This window comes from Phascolarctos cinereus, unplaced genomic scaffold (assembly GCF_003287225.1).
Source record: "Phascolarctos cinereus isolate Bilbo 61053 unplaced genomic scaffold, phaCin_HiC Scaffold_4;HRSCAF=312, whole genome shotgun sequence".
In the NCBI taxonomy this organism is placed as follows: Eukaryota; Metazoa; Chordata; class Mammalia; order Diprotodontia; family Phascolarctidae; genus Phascolarctos; species Phascolarctos cinereus.
The window spans coordinates 661584529-661600960 of record NW_027555847.1 but is presented as its reverse complement, the minus strand read 5'-3'; the positions used below and the strand labels follow the sequence as shown (position 1 = coordinate 661600960).

Genomic DNA, 16432 nt, shown 5'->3' with positions numbered 1-16432 from the left:
GGCAGAGGAAAGCATAAGGAGAATGTATCCGTCCCCTGTCCCTAAGGGTCTGTTGCCTTTCTCAGTGGCCAAGTTCAGATGTTGCTGAGTAGACTCTTGTGCACACTTGAGTCTCTCATAACATAAACATCAGTAAGCATGTACTGAGAAAAGTCTTCTCTTCTGACAGAAAGCTGCTGAGAACTTGGCATCTGTCCTTGAAGAGACATCCACATGGCACAACTTGAGTAAGGAGAAGACTTCAACCCTGGCAACAGCTTTTCTGCACAGTGTGGAGAGTGCCACATTGGCAGCTTTTGTCAATTTCTCTGGGAACACGAGTGAGACAGTGACAAATGAATATCTAGGTAAGAACCACTACCATTGACAAACTGGAATTCATTTTCTCCTTTCCTCCTTCCCTCTCCCTCTCCTTTCTACCCCTCCGTCCCTCCCTCTCCTTCCTTTCTTTCTTCCTTCCTCCTTCTTCCCTCCTTTCCTTCCTCCTTCTCTTCCTTCCTTCTTTTCTTCCTTCCTTCCTTCCTTCCTTCCTTCCTTCCTTCCTTCCTTCCTTCCTTCCTTCCTTCCTTCCTTCCTTCCTATAATCACTCAACACACCACATGCAGAGCACTGTGCTAGACTCTGAAGAAAGTATAAAGTTTATATAAAACAGGGTTTCTGCTCTCATCAGACTCAACAGTGAATGAAACAAACCTAGACAAACCACGGTACAAAATAATATGAGAATTGCATCAAAGAGACACAAAATCAGGTATTATTTGAAGTCTGCAGAGGGAAAGATTATTATTGACTGGGAGGACTTGATCAGAGGAGGCTTTTTGAAGGAGGTGGCATTTCTGTTTCTAGGATTCTATGATTCCCAACCCTGTGGATCTGAGCAAGCAGGGACCCTATAGCCACCCCAGAGAGCTGCCAGCAAGTGGCTTCCTCCCACCTGCATTTCAAGCTGTTGCCTTTAGGTTTTAAAGCATTTCTAGACTTGAGGCATGCTGGCAGGTAGACCTTGCCTCTATCTACTTGCAGTGTTTTTATCTCAGCTCCAGCTTCTTCCCATTATGCTGCCTCCTCACAGGTCCATCCTTTAAGTTTGAGAGTCTTCTGTAGCCGCCTTCCTCCAGCCTCTGCCCTCATCTCTGCTATTTTTGACTCTTCTTCCCTTGAATTCAGAATCAAAGCCCTCTGGGATCTGTTCTCAGACATCATCTGACCCTTCAGTTCCTTCCTTTTGTTGAAAATTTGAGTCATAAGATCATAGGTTTTAGAGCTGTAAGGGCATTTAGAAGCCATCTTATCTAACTGTCTTCATTTTACAGAAGAGGAAACTGAGGCACAGAGAGGTTAAATGAATGGGCTACTCTAGGTCACACAATAAATGACAAGGCTAGGATTTGAAACCCAGGTTCTTCTGACCCCAAATGCTATGCTCTTTCCAAGACACTATAGTCTGGCTCTTTCTTGGAACTGTGGAAACTTAATTCATTGGAGCATTTCAGAGGATTGCATTGCTGAGAGATGTTATCCAACATGAGCTCTTCCCTTCCTTTCTAGAGATCGAGAGCAAAGTCATCCAAGATGATTGCCTGGGGGAAAACTTAGTCTTCACCTTCTCGGCCAAAGGTGATTCCATGAAGATTGAATGCAACACCATAAATGAATCTGTATCATTGGGCACGTTATCAGGTGGGTCTAAACTTTGGGGAACTCTAGGAGAGGGCTTGAGATAGGCTAGAGGAAATGATAGTGTAATTCAGCTGCCTTCCTGCAATGTCGGAAAGGGGACCATTTTAGCTTTGCCACTGTGGCTCTGCTAAGGTGGCCACATCAGAAGACTAGGATGATTGTTTCAATCTATTCCTTTCCTTTGGTAATGAGGTTTGGCAATAAGAGTGCTACTAATAACTGGCCTTTGTATAGGTGCCAAAAGGTTTTCTAAGCACTTTACATTACATCTTTTGATCTGTACAACAACCCAGTGAGGTAAGAGCTATAAATATTATTGCCATTTTGTATGTAATAAGGCGATTATTCAGGGAGGGTCCAGTCCCTGGAGAATGCTTAATAGCCACATAGATTGACCACAGGGATGGGACAATTCACAATGAGCCACACTGAGGGACCAGTCTTTTGTTGTTCAGCCATTTTCAGTCATGTCTGACTCCATTTGGAGTTTTCTTGGCAGAGATACTGGAGCAGTTTACCATTTTCTTCTCCAGCTCACTTTACAGATGAGGAAACTGAGGCAAACAGGGTGAAGTGACTTGTCCAGGGTCACACAGCTAGTAAGTATCTGAGGCCAGATTTGAACTCAGGAAGATGAGTCTTTCTGACTCCAGGTCTGCCACTGACCAGTCTTTAGAGCACACATAATAATCTACCTGAATTGGCAGCAAGCAGAGGATACTGAATGTGTTCTAAGGATTGGGGTTCATTGGCTAATCCCCCCACTTTACAAACAGATAAAGAAACTGAGGCTCAGAGAAGTGACTTGCTTAGGGTCTCACATTTATTAAGTGACTTAATCAGAAGTGGAACTCTGGTCTGCCTGACTCTAAGTCCTCTGCTCTATCCACTCAACCACACTGCCTCTGAATAATGGTGAGGTGATCTTCAAAGAATCATAAACTAAAAAAATTTAGACCCCAGGCCAATCTGGTTCTCCTGAATCTAAGGCCAATGTTCTTTCTATGACATCATGTTTATTTATATCAAGTGTAGATTTAAGCCCTGGAGACCACAGTCTCACAGCTGATCATCCAAGCTGTAATTTCTAGTGTTCATAATAGAGTGGGCATAACATGGATTCTTCCATTTGAACCTCACAGCAGTGCCAGGGGGTAGTTAGTGCAAGTTCCATTATTCCCTCATGGTGGATGAAGGTCAGGGAGACGAAGTGACTGCCTCTAAGTCACAGGCTGAGTAAATGGCTGAATCAGCATGTGCTCTGGGCCCCAGAGCTGGTACTCTTTCCACTATACCACCCTCTGTAACCAGATTATCCGCTCCTGGTACAGGCAAAGTGTCTGTGGTCCCACAGACTGATAGAATCCTAGAGTTCTTGTATGTGCAAGGGTTCTGCAGTGGTGGTCTTAATGCCTGGGATGAGTCACACAAAAACTCTCAGGGCAAGTGTTTGGAGGGCATCTAATTGAAGATACAATTAAATATAGAAATATGAGTGTCTGATACAATGTAGCCACTGTGATGGCTAAGAATGTGGGCCCAGGCTCCTTTGGGTTATTCTGATGGCTGTTAACAGAGGGGGTCAGAGCTGCTTTTCTTTTCTTTTCTTTTCTTTTTGGCAATTGAGGTTAAGTGACTTGCATAGGGTCACAAGCTAGTGTCTAAGACCAGATTTGAACTCAGGTCTTCCATGAGTCCAGGGCTGGTGCTCTATCCACTGCACCATCTAGCTGCCCCTCAGAGCCGCTTTTCTAAGAGACTGCTGGAATCTGCCTATGAATGAAGAAGGAAGGCAAGCATCATCAGGGTGATACCAGGGTGATACTAGTGACTTCAGCATCTCCTGAGTCTTTTTGGGACAGATTAGAAAAGCAAATGGAGAAGAGAAGCAGTGGGACTGAGGAGTAAGTGAGGAGAATATTTCATTTATTTAAAAACAAGTTTTTATTGATTAGTTTTAGAAATAGTATATTAAAATAATAAATAAAATATTTGCTTAATAAAGAATAAATTTTACTATTTCTATCTAATCAATTACTATTTGTACATTATATTTAATGAATAATACATGTTTTAATACATGATAAAATAATAGTTTAATTAATATTATATTAATTTTATTTCAACACATTATTTCACTTTATAACAAAGAGCCCTCTCTCCCCCAAGAACCTAAAGGAGGACCTTTCCCAAACTGGCCTTACTTTCTGTTCCTTGACCTTGGCATTCCATCTCTTGACTCCACGTGCCTGCAATGTGCTCCATTCTTACCTTTGCCCCTTCTTCACAGATCGCCTCAGGTACCACCTTTAGGGAGAAACCTTTCCTAACACAGCTTTTGAGGCAGCTTGGTGGTGCCATAGTGCCCAGAGTGCTGGGCCTGGAATCAAGAAGTTGTCGTCATTGAATTGTTTCAGTCCTGTCTGACTCTTTGTGACCCCATTTGGGGTCTTCTTGGCAAAGATCCTGGAGTGGAGTTCCTTCTCCTTCTCCAGCTCATTTTTCAGATAAGGAAACTGAGGCAAACAGAGTGAAGTGACTTGCTCAGGGTCACACAGTTGGTAAGTGTCTGAGGCAGTCTTTGAATTCACAAAGATAAGTTTTCCTGACCCCAGGCCTGGCACTTTATTGACTGCACCACCTAGCTGCCCAAAATCAGGGAGACATGAGTTTAGAACTAAAATGAAATGCTTCCTAGGTCTGTGACCTAGGCAAGTCACTTAGTTTCCTCAACTCTAAAATGGGAGTATTAATAGCACCTACCTCCCAGAGTTATTGTGAGGATCAATTGATATAATATTTGTAAAGTGCTTAGCACAGTGCCTAGCACACAGTAGGTGCTATATAAATGCTAGCTGTTATGAGCATTATTAATGCCAGTAGTTGTTATTGCTTACTCTCTCTCCTCCCTCTTCAAATGATCATGAATATAGTGATCTGTTTACTTATTTACTTGTTAACTTATTACCTGTTTACTTATTTACTTATTCACTGTTTACCTCAGTGAAACATAAGCTGTTTCAATCAATCAATTAATTGAGAAGAATTTATCAAGTGCTTGCTATGTGCCTAGCACTGCGTTGGGTTCTGGAGTTATAAAGACTAGAGTGAGACAGTCCCGTGTCCTCAAGAAGCTTACATTCTAATGGTGGAGACAATATGAATAGAAACACTTATATTCAAAATAGATACGAAGTATCTTTGGGAGAGAAAATAGTAGGAGGGGGGGAACAACCAGAAAAAGTCTCATGCCAGAGGTGTGGCTTGAACTGAGTCATAAAAGAAAGGAGGTATTCTAAGAGCTTGGATACTTTTTGTCTCAACAGCCCCAGTGCCCAACAAAATTCCAAGAAAGCAGTGGAGCTTAATAAATGTTTGTTGTTAGATTCTCATAAAAAGTTCAGCAAAACCCCCTCATTTGGGGAGTTTGCTGTTGACCAGCAATGAGGCACCAAGACCATAACTTTTGTCATTTGGAGTCAACATCGTTCATGGTTATTTGCCACAAGGCTTGTTGCTTTCTGGAGTTACCTTCACTGGTACAAGTTGCATATTGCGTATATTGTTTTCTCTTGGTTAGGCTTCATTCTGCAGCATTTCCTATGAGATTTCCCACATTTCTCTCATTTTCACATATTCACTGTTCTCCAAGGCCCATTAATATTCTATTATATCCATCTGCCATAACTTGTTCCACCATCATCTGCTTCTCTGTTTTTGCTTTTATAGATAATGTTGTTATACAGAGCTCTCATTAAAAATCCTGGTAGGCTGGGAAATTTAGGTGGGGCTGGGAGCAGGGACAGCAGCATTGGAAGGTCTTAGGAGAGAGTCTGACAGAGGGTGCTGTTGTGTGTTATGAATATTTTGGGTACGTAGAGGTTCTTCCTTTCTGGCACTAAGAGAAAGGTACATTTTACCAAAAGAAGAAGAAGAAGAAGAAGAAGAAGAAGAAGAAGAAGAAGAAGAAGAAGAAGAAGAAGAAGAAGAAGAAGAAGAAGAAGAAGAAGAAGAAGAAGAAATTAAGATTATTCTCTTCAACAACCAACCAACATTCATGAAATGTTATATATAAGGCTATGTGTCAAGTCTTGATAAAAAGATAGCTATGGACACGGGACCTGCTCTTAAGGAGTTAACATCTAAGTGGGGCAGCTAGCTGGTGTGATGGATAGAGTGTCAGGCTTGGAGTCAGGAAATGCTGAGTTCAAACCCAGCCTCAGATACTTCCTAGCTGTGTGACCCTGGTCTGTTTGTCTCATTTTCCTCATCTATAAAATGAGATCTTAATTATAAAGTATTTAGCACAGTGTCTGGCTCGTAGTAAGCCCTATATAAATGTTAATTATTATAATTGTTAATCAGAGTGTTTCTCTGCGGAATGTCGTCTAGGTATCACAGGAGTAGCTTTTGCCTCTTTCCTGGGCATGGAGTCCATTCTGGATGAAAACTTCTTCTACAACCCAGAGGTCAGGTCTCCCCAGAAATTTTGGATGAATTCTCGAGTTGTAGGTGGCATCATCACCGGTGACAAGAAAGACAATTTCTCCAATCCTGTCATCTTCTCCTTGGAGAATCTCGAGGTAAGGACGGATGTCTCTGTCTTTGAACTGAATCTCTTGCAATCCCTGCTAAGGGTCCTTGATAAATCATTGGTAGGTTGTCTCTACCTATCAGTCAGTCCATAAATATGTACTGAATGCCTCTTCAGCGAGGTTACTGGGACTTTCCCCCAGGACATCACATCTAGAGTTTGCTGATGGCACTTGCAATCCTTTGGCATCTAGGAATAACAGTTTAATAACTAGTTAGCTAAAGCAGAAAGCTACTGGATGGTGGGCTGTATTGAGCTCCTCTCTTGCCCCACCTTCCTCTGTTCTCCACATGGGTGACCTTACATTAGTTTCCCAGGGTCTTTTTCTCTTCCCCAGAGTTGTTGTCTTACTCTTTGACTTATCTGAGGGCATACTTTATCCAAAGCATTGTTTGTGGTATTTGCCTCAGATGTAAAAATTCCTGGTTCTGGTCTCTGCCTCTTACATGGCCAGCCCTGAATTCCATGACAGTTGGCATTTCCCTGTGATACCACTACGGTTTTCAGTTTCCCTTTCAGTTTTGTTAGCGGCAGGGGGGTGGGGGGGTTGTACATAGAGATCTCGGTGCTTCTGTTCTACCACATCTCCTGTACCCCTACACACTTGACATCTCTCATCATCATTAACAACACCTCCTATTTCTGTAGCCCTTTACAATTACCAAGTGATATATGTATACAAGCCCCGTGAGATGTAGAGGGCAACTATATAATATCACAGATGAAGAAAATGAGAACCAGGGATAGGAAACAGCTCAGCTGCAGTAACACAGCTACCTGCTGGCAGAAGTGAGGCTCAAACCCAGTTTTTCCTGACTCAGAATCAGATTTCCTCCCTCCTCTATATCATGCTACTTTTGCCATCAACACTGAATACATCAAGGGTGAATTATCTTGGTGGTTTGGGTTTATGCTTTTGTAGCTAAAGAAGAAGTCAGACACATGCATCTGCGTCTCCTGGGATCCAGACATCGAGGGTGGGCGGTGGACACCCACAGGCTGTATGACACTAAACTCCAATGAGACACATACCAAGTGCAGCTGCAATCATCTGGCCAACATGGCTGTTATCATGGCGCCTGGGGAGATCACGGTCAGTGGGGACCATTGTGGGATGGGCTCCAGGCCTTCTTGCCACAGAGAACTTATTTTACTGATCAAACAAATCAACCAGGAAGTACAGAAGTGTCAATGATTTACTCACTCATTACTTCATTCAACAAACATTTATTAAACACCAACTGTATGAAGTAGATCATTGTGATGGGGGCCTAAGAAGATGCAAAACTGAGATAAGATAGGGTCCCTGCCCTTATGGAGCTCTAGTATAGTAGAGATTAAAGACGTAAGTACAGATAAAACAATACATGTACTTGGCTTGCCTCAAATGCTTAAATATATCAAAGTCTTGTTTGAGGTCTGGGGAGGGAGAAAAAGTTATTGCTATCAAGGGGGAATCAGGGAAGACTTTCTCGAGGATTCATCATTTGAGGCAGGCTTTATAGGATGAGAAGGTATTTAACAGATAAAAATGTGTGGGGAAGACATTCCAGGAACAAAGAAAGAGCAGTGGGAACCACAGCCAGGACACCTGAAATTGTACGTCACGGTTTGGGGGCAGACAGTCAGCCAATTTGAACAGATAAGGCTCAGAAGGTAGAGTAGTGACAGATTGTAGAGGGCCTTGAATACCAGGCCAAAGAATTTGAACTTGATTCAGTAGGCAATAAAGAGCCAGTGAACATTCTTGAGGAGGTTAAATAACCAGATCTATGTGTAAGAAAGATTCTTCTGAAAGTGTTACACAAGGTGGATTGGAGAGTATGGGGATGGAAAGAGCTGCTAAGTTTATGACTGTCCAGATGAGTGGTAATAAAGACCGGGGCTGGGTCATGGTAGTAAGAATTGTGGAAGGGCAGCTAGGTGGTGCAGTGGATAGAGCACTGGCCCTGAAGTCAGGAGGACCTGAGTTCAATTCCAGCCTCAGACCAAACACTTGACACTTACTAGCTGTGTGACTTTGGGCAAGTCACTTAACCCCAATTTCCTGAAAAATTAAAAAAAAAGAATTGTGGAAGGTGGTAGGAGGAAGGAGGAGACATGTGGAAGATGTCACAGAAGTGGAATGAATGGGTAGGCAAGTAGACCAGGAATTGGTTGGATGTGGGTGGGGTGCCAGGATCTGTAGGTGATATGAAAGAAGCATAAGACAATGTCCTTGCCTTCAAAGAGCTTACAGTCTGATGAGAAGATAAAATACAGTTACATCAACAGAATTGAGTGTGGTCATAAGGGCTGAGTAGGACAGATTTTCAGGGCTGTAGGAGCTCAGAGGAGGGAAAGATTTCTTCTGGGCTGGTGTGGTCATGGAAGGCTTGTTGGGAGAATTAGGACTTGAAGAGTGGATGAGATTTGGAGAGGGTAGAAATGAGAGGGGGATGGTGTGAGGAAAGGGACAGAAGAAGGACTGTTCTTTAGGAAAGTGACTGCCTGGGGTGATAAAGGTGGAAATAAGACTTTCAAAAAAATTTTTAAACCAATTTAGAATCCTTATACAAGCTAAAATCTCAGCCACTTAGCATGACACAGGAAAACACTTTCCTGAGTCAGGGGGCGTGTGGGGGTGGGGTGTGGGGGACTAGAGATGGGTGGTGGACCATGAACCCTGAAGGTCCAGGAGGTGCCTGTAAAGCTAGTGCTCAGCAGGTGACCCATGTGGGCCAACTTCCTTTCAGATGGATTTTGCCTTGTTTTTGATAAGCCACGTGGGGATGATTCTTTCACTGCTGTGTCTTGCCTTGGCCATTGCCACTTTCCTGCTGTGCCGCTCCATCCAGAATCACAACACCACCCTCCACCTGCACCTGTGTGTCTGCCTCTTCCTGGCTAAGCTTCTTTTCCTCGTAGGAGTGGACAAGACAGAGAACAAGGTACGTCTTCCCATCCTGTGCCATATAGCCCTATGACCACCCTTTTGGTCTACCTCCCTGCCCCCCCATTCTGAGGTTATACTCCCCCAACCACCCATTTCCTGCATGTTTTCCACTCTTGGTACCTTCAGACCACATGCAAAGAGAGGGAGCATGGTGTAACGGATGGGGCACTGGAGTTGGAGTCAGAGGAACTAGATTCAAATCTTACCTTACACATCTACTGGTTTTGTGACCTTAGACAAATTACCTAACCTCTTTGTGCCTCAGTTTCCTTGTTTGTAAAATAAGGGGGTTGGGACTTTATGGCTTTGAAGGTCTCTTCCACCTTTAAGGCAAGACCCTATGAGACACTGAACCTCTTGGCCCATGGAAGCCTGGCCCATTGATTTCATCATTGTGTACAGCTGAGTGTGATGAAGGTAATGAAAAGTAAGAGAATCACCTGAGATCTCTTTATGGCCAAGACGGATTGACTGTGAGGGGTCAGGTAATCTGAGTGACTTCCCCTCTGCATTTGTGCCTGGATCTGTGTTCCCCCAACTTCTCTGTGTCTGAGGAAACTCTGGTTCTTCGTACTGTGCTGGCTGAGCTCTTAGACATGGCATGTCCATTTGAAAGAGCCCTACGTATGAAATCCAAAGACTTGGATTTGAATCGTGACTTGGTTATGTACTCTTTCTACAACTCTGGGTCAGTCACTCTGCCTTTCCAAGCCTCAGTTTTCTCATTTATAAATTAAGGCATCTAGACTCACTGATTGCTTACGTCTCCTCTAGCTCTAAATCTTCTGACACATCAAGGTCCAAGATTCTGTGATTCCATGAACCTAGGCAAAAAAGGCTAGTGATGGGGGAAGCCTGTGACAGCACCTTCTGAGGGTCTCCACCTTTTCTTGGGATTCTTGGCTATGTCAGGGGGGCCCCTAACCATCCTTCTGACCCAACCCCGATGTACCAAACCTACAACATCCCCTTTCCAGCTCTCTGGCCAGTGGAGGCATTTTATTTATTGGTTTATTTGGCCGGGTACTTTCCACCATGACCCAGTAGAGGCAGAGAAGGGTACCCTGTGTGCAGAAGCCACGTGGGAGCTCCCTTACCTCCCCACCTTCCCATGGTGCGCCCAGGGGAGAATGACGGGATCTCCTTTCTTGCAGATAGTGTGTGCAATCATTGCTGGCCTGTTGCACTACCTCTTCCTGGCCAGCTTTGCCTGGATGCTGGTGGAGGCTGTGATGCTCTTCTTAATGGTCAGGAACCTCAAAGTTGTGAACTACTTTAGTTCCCGAAATATCAAGATGCTCTATCTCTGTGCCTTTGGCTATGGTGTTCCAGTGCTGATTGTAGCAGCGGCAGCAGGAAGCCAGTGGGAAGGCTATGGGATGCAAACCCGGTGAGTGTGGGGAAGGGCAGTTTGCTGTGGTGGAAAGAGCACTGGACCAAGGAGTCAGAATTCTAAAATTCAAATCTGGTCTCCATTGCTTACTCTTCCTGTGACCTTGGGACAATCCTTTCTGCTCTCTGGGTTGCAGGTTCCTCCTTAATTTTTAGGGCTGAACTAGCTTATAGCTAAGCTCTAATATACTATGTTTTAACGTCCCTTCCACCTCCATTCCAAGGTTCCTCCAAGCTCTGACATTCTGTGTTCTAAGGCTCCTTCCAGCTCTGATATTCTGTGTTCTAAGGCTCCTTCCAGCTCTGACATTCCATGTTCTAAGGCTCCTTCCAGCTCTGATTTTCTATGTTCTAAGGTCCCTTCCAGTTCTGACAGTATTGCTTGGGATACCTGGGGGATATTTAGCCTAGAACAGGAGGAGATTTTGTGGGAGACATATATGAAGGGTTTGTCATATGAAAGAGGGACTAGATGTGTTCTGTGGGGCCCCAAGGAGCCCCAAGGAGTGAGGAAGGGGGGAAATTGCAGAAAGGTTTAGGCTAAAGATATAGAAGTCCTCCCAATTAGAAATACAGTGGGAGGAGTTTTCTCTCAGCCTGTCTTTGGTCAAGGGACTTACCTAAGTAAGTCCTTGTCTCAGGCATGTTAGAGATGGAATTCTGGCTCAACTCTGGCTTGAACTAGATGCCTTCTGAGATCCTCTCCAACTCTTGAGTTTCTGTGATTTTAGGGATTTTTTTTTTAGTTGTAACATTTTATGTTCTGCATCCTGAAGTCCCTTCTAATACTAACATCCTATGTAATAAAGGCCCTTCTACCTTTGCCAAGAGTTTCTAAAGTGGGGCCTGTGAACTTGTTTTAAAAAATATTTTTATAAATATATTTCAATGTAAGTAGTTTCCTTTGTGATGCTATATATTTTATTTTATATATTTAAAGACATTTTGAGTAGGGGTCTGTAGGCTTTCTCTCACACAGACACACACACACACACACACACACACACACACACGTTAAAAACCCCAGATCTAAGCTCTTTTCCACTATTTAAAATTCTCTATTCAATGAACCCTTCCAGCCCTGACATTTTATACTCTCATGGCCCTTCCAGCTGTAACATTCTGTGTTCAGTGTTCTAAGGGACCTTCAGTTGTGACATCTCATGAGACTATCCCCAGATCCTGCTTCTCCAGAGCAATAGTTACTCAGGAAATGCAGCTGTTACTTGAAGGATGGGGGTGGGGTGAGGCTGGACTGTTTCACCTCTTCCCCCTCAACCCCAAAATGTAACACTGACTTTCCCTTGTCATTCCAAAGCTGCTGGCTGAATACAGAAACTGGGTTCATCTGGAGTTTCCTGGGACCTATTTGCACAATAATAATGGTATGTGAGTCACAGGTTGAAGTGTCTTTCTGAGGAGGCTTGGAGAGTGGGGGGAGTTCAGCCCAAGGCATGTGCTCAATTTTATCTTGAGAAGGTTGGGAGTTCACTGGGTTCTGGACTTAGCTAGGTTAGCCTTATGCACCAGGGGAATGGGCAGCTGGCCTAATAATTCCGCAGGTGATTCTAGAGGTCCCAGGATGGTGCTCTTCCACCTTTCCCATGATTCGAAATAATTTTTTATTTTAATTTTTAAGACTGGGTCTCCCTCCCTCATCCAGGTTGGAAGTACAGGGGCTTCTGATGGACCAGTCCCCACTCTGATTGGCACAGGAGCTTTGACCTGCTCTGTTTTCTAACCTTGGCGGGTCTGCTTCCCCTCCCAATTCCCAAGAGCCTCTTCATATTAATGCCAAACTTAGAATGGACACCTCTTGGGCTTACCCCAAGGTCCTTCTCTTACTTTGGATCCAGATCCTGAGCTCAAGAGATCTTTCTGCCTGTCTCAGCAACCCTGGGTAGCAGGGATTATGGTTATTGGACACTATGACTGGCTTGAAATTAATTCCTTAAAGGATTTGAAGGGGACATGAAACTTGTCTTCAGGTATTTTAAGGGTATCACAAGGAAGAGGGATCAGATTTATTCTGCTTGACCCCAGAGGATAGAATCATGAGCAATGAGGAGGAGCTAGCAGATTTAGGCTCAAAATAAGGGGGGGAAATCTTAAAAATTAGAATTATCCCAAAGTGGAACGGACTGCCTTGGGATACAGCAGGTTTTCTCCTTACTAGGGGACTTCAAAATAAAGATAAGCATGTCAGGTATGTTATAGAACAATTGTTGTTCAGCTGTAAACTGGATTCATTGGATTTGGGGTGGGCACCTTCTAATTCTCAGATTTTGTAAATGAGGTGATCAGATTTTTATCCAACATCAGGTTTGGATGGGAGGTGGGCAGGGACCAGAAACTCTGAGGACCATGTCGGTAAGGAGAGCATGCCACTGGATGGGTAGCTAGGGAAGCAACAAAGGTGAAGGGATATTGCTTTTGAGAAAACTTGAGGTTTTTTTCCCCTTTTTTTCATTTTTTATGTTTGTTTCTAATTTTGCCTCTGGACATCTTGGGGAGGAGTTGGCTTTAAGATGGAACTTGTAACATAGTACCATTAGCTAGTTCTTCTGGCAATTTATTAAGAGTCATTGAGTCTCTATTACTTGCTAGGTGTTTGACCAATGGGAAAATCCCTTCTCCTCTCTAAGCCTCAGTTTCCTTATCTGTAAAATGAGGAGAATAAGACATGCTATAAACTTTGTGGGGCTGTTGTGGAGGAAGTGCTCTGTTAACTTTAATTGTAATGGAAATGTGCTATTTTTATTATTATTAATTTATTGGAGGCTTGTGTTTCATTATGGACCTAGATCTCCTGGTGAACTGGAATGGTGAGTGTGAGTACAGAATAATTCTGCTGAAAAAGAGGGACCAGGTCTGAAAGTCACAGAAAGATAGCTATGAAATTGTTGGTAAAGGACTGGTTTTTTAAAAAAGAAACCAGTTCACAAAGGAGTCAAGGTATATGATATAGTGGAAAGAGCTTGGATGTGGAATTAGAGAATTTGGGTTCAAATCTTCCTCTGGAACCTGGATGGCCTTGAGTGAATCATTTTTTTTTTTAGGCCTCTATTTCTTCATATGTAAAATAAAGGAGGTTGGACTTTTTATGTCATGGACCCTTTCAGCAATTTGATGAAGCCTCTGAACTCCCTTTCAGGAGAATGCTTTTAAATGCCTGGAATCAAATGTGCAAGATTACGAAGGAAATCAATTTTATTGAAACGCAGTTATAAAAATATTTTGAAAAAACAAGTTCACAGATTCCAGGTCAAGAACCACTGGACTAGAGTACCTTTAAGGTCTAAGTGTGAATCTGCAGTCTTAGGATTTTACAGTCTCTCATGAGAGAAGCCAAGGGGGAAACAGAGGGCCTCCAGGCTTCTCCTATATCCTAGCATTAGTTCCATGTCCATCTTCTCTGATCTTCTTGCAGATTAATTTATTCCTCCTGACATGGACCCTTTGGATCTTGAGAAAGAAGTTGTCCAGTGTCAACACAGAAGTATCAACCCTCAAAGACAACAGGTGGGCTTAGCTAGAGACCCAGCGGACCAAGCGCTTCCGATCAAGGTGGAGACACCACGGGCATGAGGCCTAGGGTGGGAGGGATCTCTCCCTGATGCCACAGGGGCCTGCATGGAACAACCTAAAATAAGAGTCACTCCTGTGCTCACCTTAGAACACATGCTGTCTTAGTAGCTTCCTGCTATCATATTCCATAGATGGTTGGGGTCACAAGATAATGTAGAGCCTGAGATCTTTAGTAGTGCATATCAAATAGTGTATCTTTAATAGTGTGCTCTCAAAGAACATCACAGGATGAATGAACATGAGAAAAAGAATGTATTCAGTGCTTATTAGGTGGCAGGCACTGGAGATACAAATATAAGTAAGCATGCCCGTCCTTCCTTTAAAGACCTACCATTTTAAAGGAGAAAGACCATATTAAGGAGGAACTGGGAAAGAGGCCAGAGGGGAAAATGTACATGTGGCCAATTGGTTTGGAAATGGCTGAGAAGTGACATGCTGGCTTATTTCCAGGCTAGATAAGGGAAAGCTAACCTCTCACAGCTTAGGGTGGTACCAGGGATAGAGATAGAATTCCGGTAAGAGAGAGATGCAGATGGAGATCAGAGTGCAGGCAATGGTTTGGAAATGACCAGGGAGTGTCCTGGTAGCCTGGTTCTGGGCTCATCTAGGAGAGCTCAAGGCCTCAAGGGCAGAGTTTAATTTCTCCTGGGAGGGTAGAGCTGAAGGGAGCATGCTGTGCAATGTTTTACTAGACACTTCAATAAACAGGGTCTGGAGAGGCATTAGAAAATGACTGCTTTTCTGGTTTTCCAAATCAATTTGCAATGCTTCCTTTGTCCTGGTTACTAGTGCATGTTTTAACTTTTGTTCTTTCCTCTGAACAGAGGGAGCATCCGCTAATTTCTTTGGGGGAGGGCTGCCTGGGTGCCACTTGGAGCAAATCTGCCCTACTGAGTTGGCCCCAGAGACATTTCTGCGGCATTTGGTAGCTTGTGGTTGGAGATTCCTCTTGCTCGCTCTGTGGTCATCCTGTGGTTGAGACAGTCTCCTCTCCCTAAATATTGGTGCAAAAGCAGATGCATCCTGTCAGCTGAGCAACTTTAACACAACCATAAGCCTGACATATGTGTAAATCAGTTATTACACAACCATGAACTTGACATGTATGTAAATCAGTTATTGGCATTATTGGTCCCTCTCATGCTCAGCTGCACTCCAACACATTTAGACACATTAACTTTTGCTCAATAAAAGGTAAAAAGAACCCATATCCACTCTTCTGAGCGTCCTTTCTTCCAGTAATACCTTCCCATCTTATACTTGGAAAGCTGATTTTTTGAACCAAAGTCTAGAACTTTACATTTATTCCTATTGAATCTTACCTTACTGGGTAATGCTTCAGTATTTGAATTAGTCTGTTGTAATCTTCTCACATCCTATTTCTTACTATTGTTGAGTCATTTTTCAATTGTGTCTGACTCTTTATGACCCCATTTGGGGTTTCTTGATAAAGGTACTGGAGTGGTTTGCTATTTCCTTCTCCAGTTAATTTTACAGATGAGAAAATTGAGGCAAACAGGGTTAAATGACTTGCTCAAAGTCATGTAGCTAATACGTATCTGAGGCCAGACTTGAACTCGGGAAAATGGGTCTTCCTCACTCTAGGCCTGGCACTATCTACCATTCGCTTAACTGTCCCATCTATAGTCCAATATCCTATTTCTATCATCCAACATATTAGCTATCCCTCCCAGCTTTGGATCATCTGTAAATTGATAAACATGCTATCTCTTCCTTCATTTGGATAATTGATAGTAATGTTTAAATGGCACAAGTCCAAGGATGGATGCCCAGGGTGCTCTCCCTGAGGCTTCCAGGCTGAAATTGATCCATTGACTACTCTTTGGGTTCAATCATTCAACCAATTCCAAATCTGCCTAATGCTCTATACTATTTTACAATCCACACCTTTCCATCTTGTTGGCAAGGATAGCATGAGAGACTTTGTCAATGTTTTGCTGAAAGCTAGGCATACTATGTTTGTCAGTAACAGGATGGGGTGGTGCTATGCTAGGCTGTGTTGGTAGGGGACTGTCACTCTCACTGGCCCCTGCCCTTGTGTGGCGTACTCCTTCCCAATCATTTCTTCATCTCCTCTTTTCAAGTCTGACCTTCTCTATAGCTACCCCTGTATTTTTTTTTCCAAAGTGACTATAGGAGAGGGGGGAAAAAAACCCCCAACAGAAACCAGTGTAAAGAGAAATGGCCAAGGTCCTACCTCTCATTGTCCTATGTCATCACA

At 43.4% G+C, this 16432-nt stretch overlaps 1 protein-coding gene across 1 annotated transcript in view; it reads left to right on the top strand.

Moving 5' to 3' along the window:
• Positions 1–16432, top strand: part of ADGRE1 (adhesion G protein-coupled receptor E1) — a 126009-nt gene that overhangs the window by 98628 nt on the left and 10949 nt on the right. The window contains 8 exon segments of the mRNA XM_020971240.2: positions 170–347; positions 1550–1681; positions 6074–6264; positions 7198–7368; positions 9011–9205; positions 10365–10600; positions 11921–11987; positions 14033–14124. Coding sequence (XP_020826899.1) covers positions 170–347; positions 1550–1681; positions 6074–6264; positions 7198–7368; positions 9011–9205; positions 10365–10600; positions 11921–11987; positions 14033–14124 — 1262 coding nt within the window.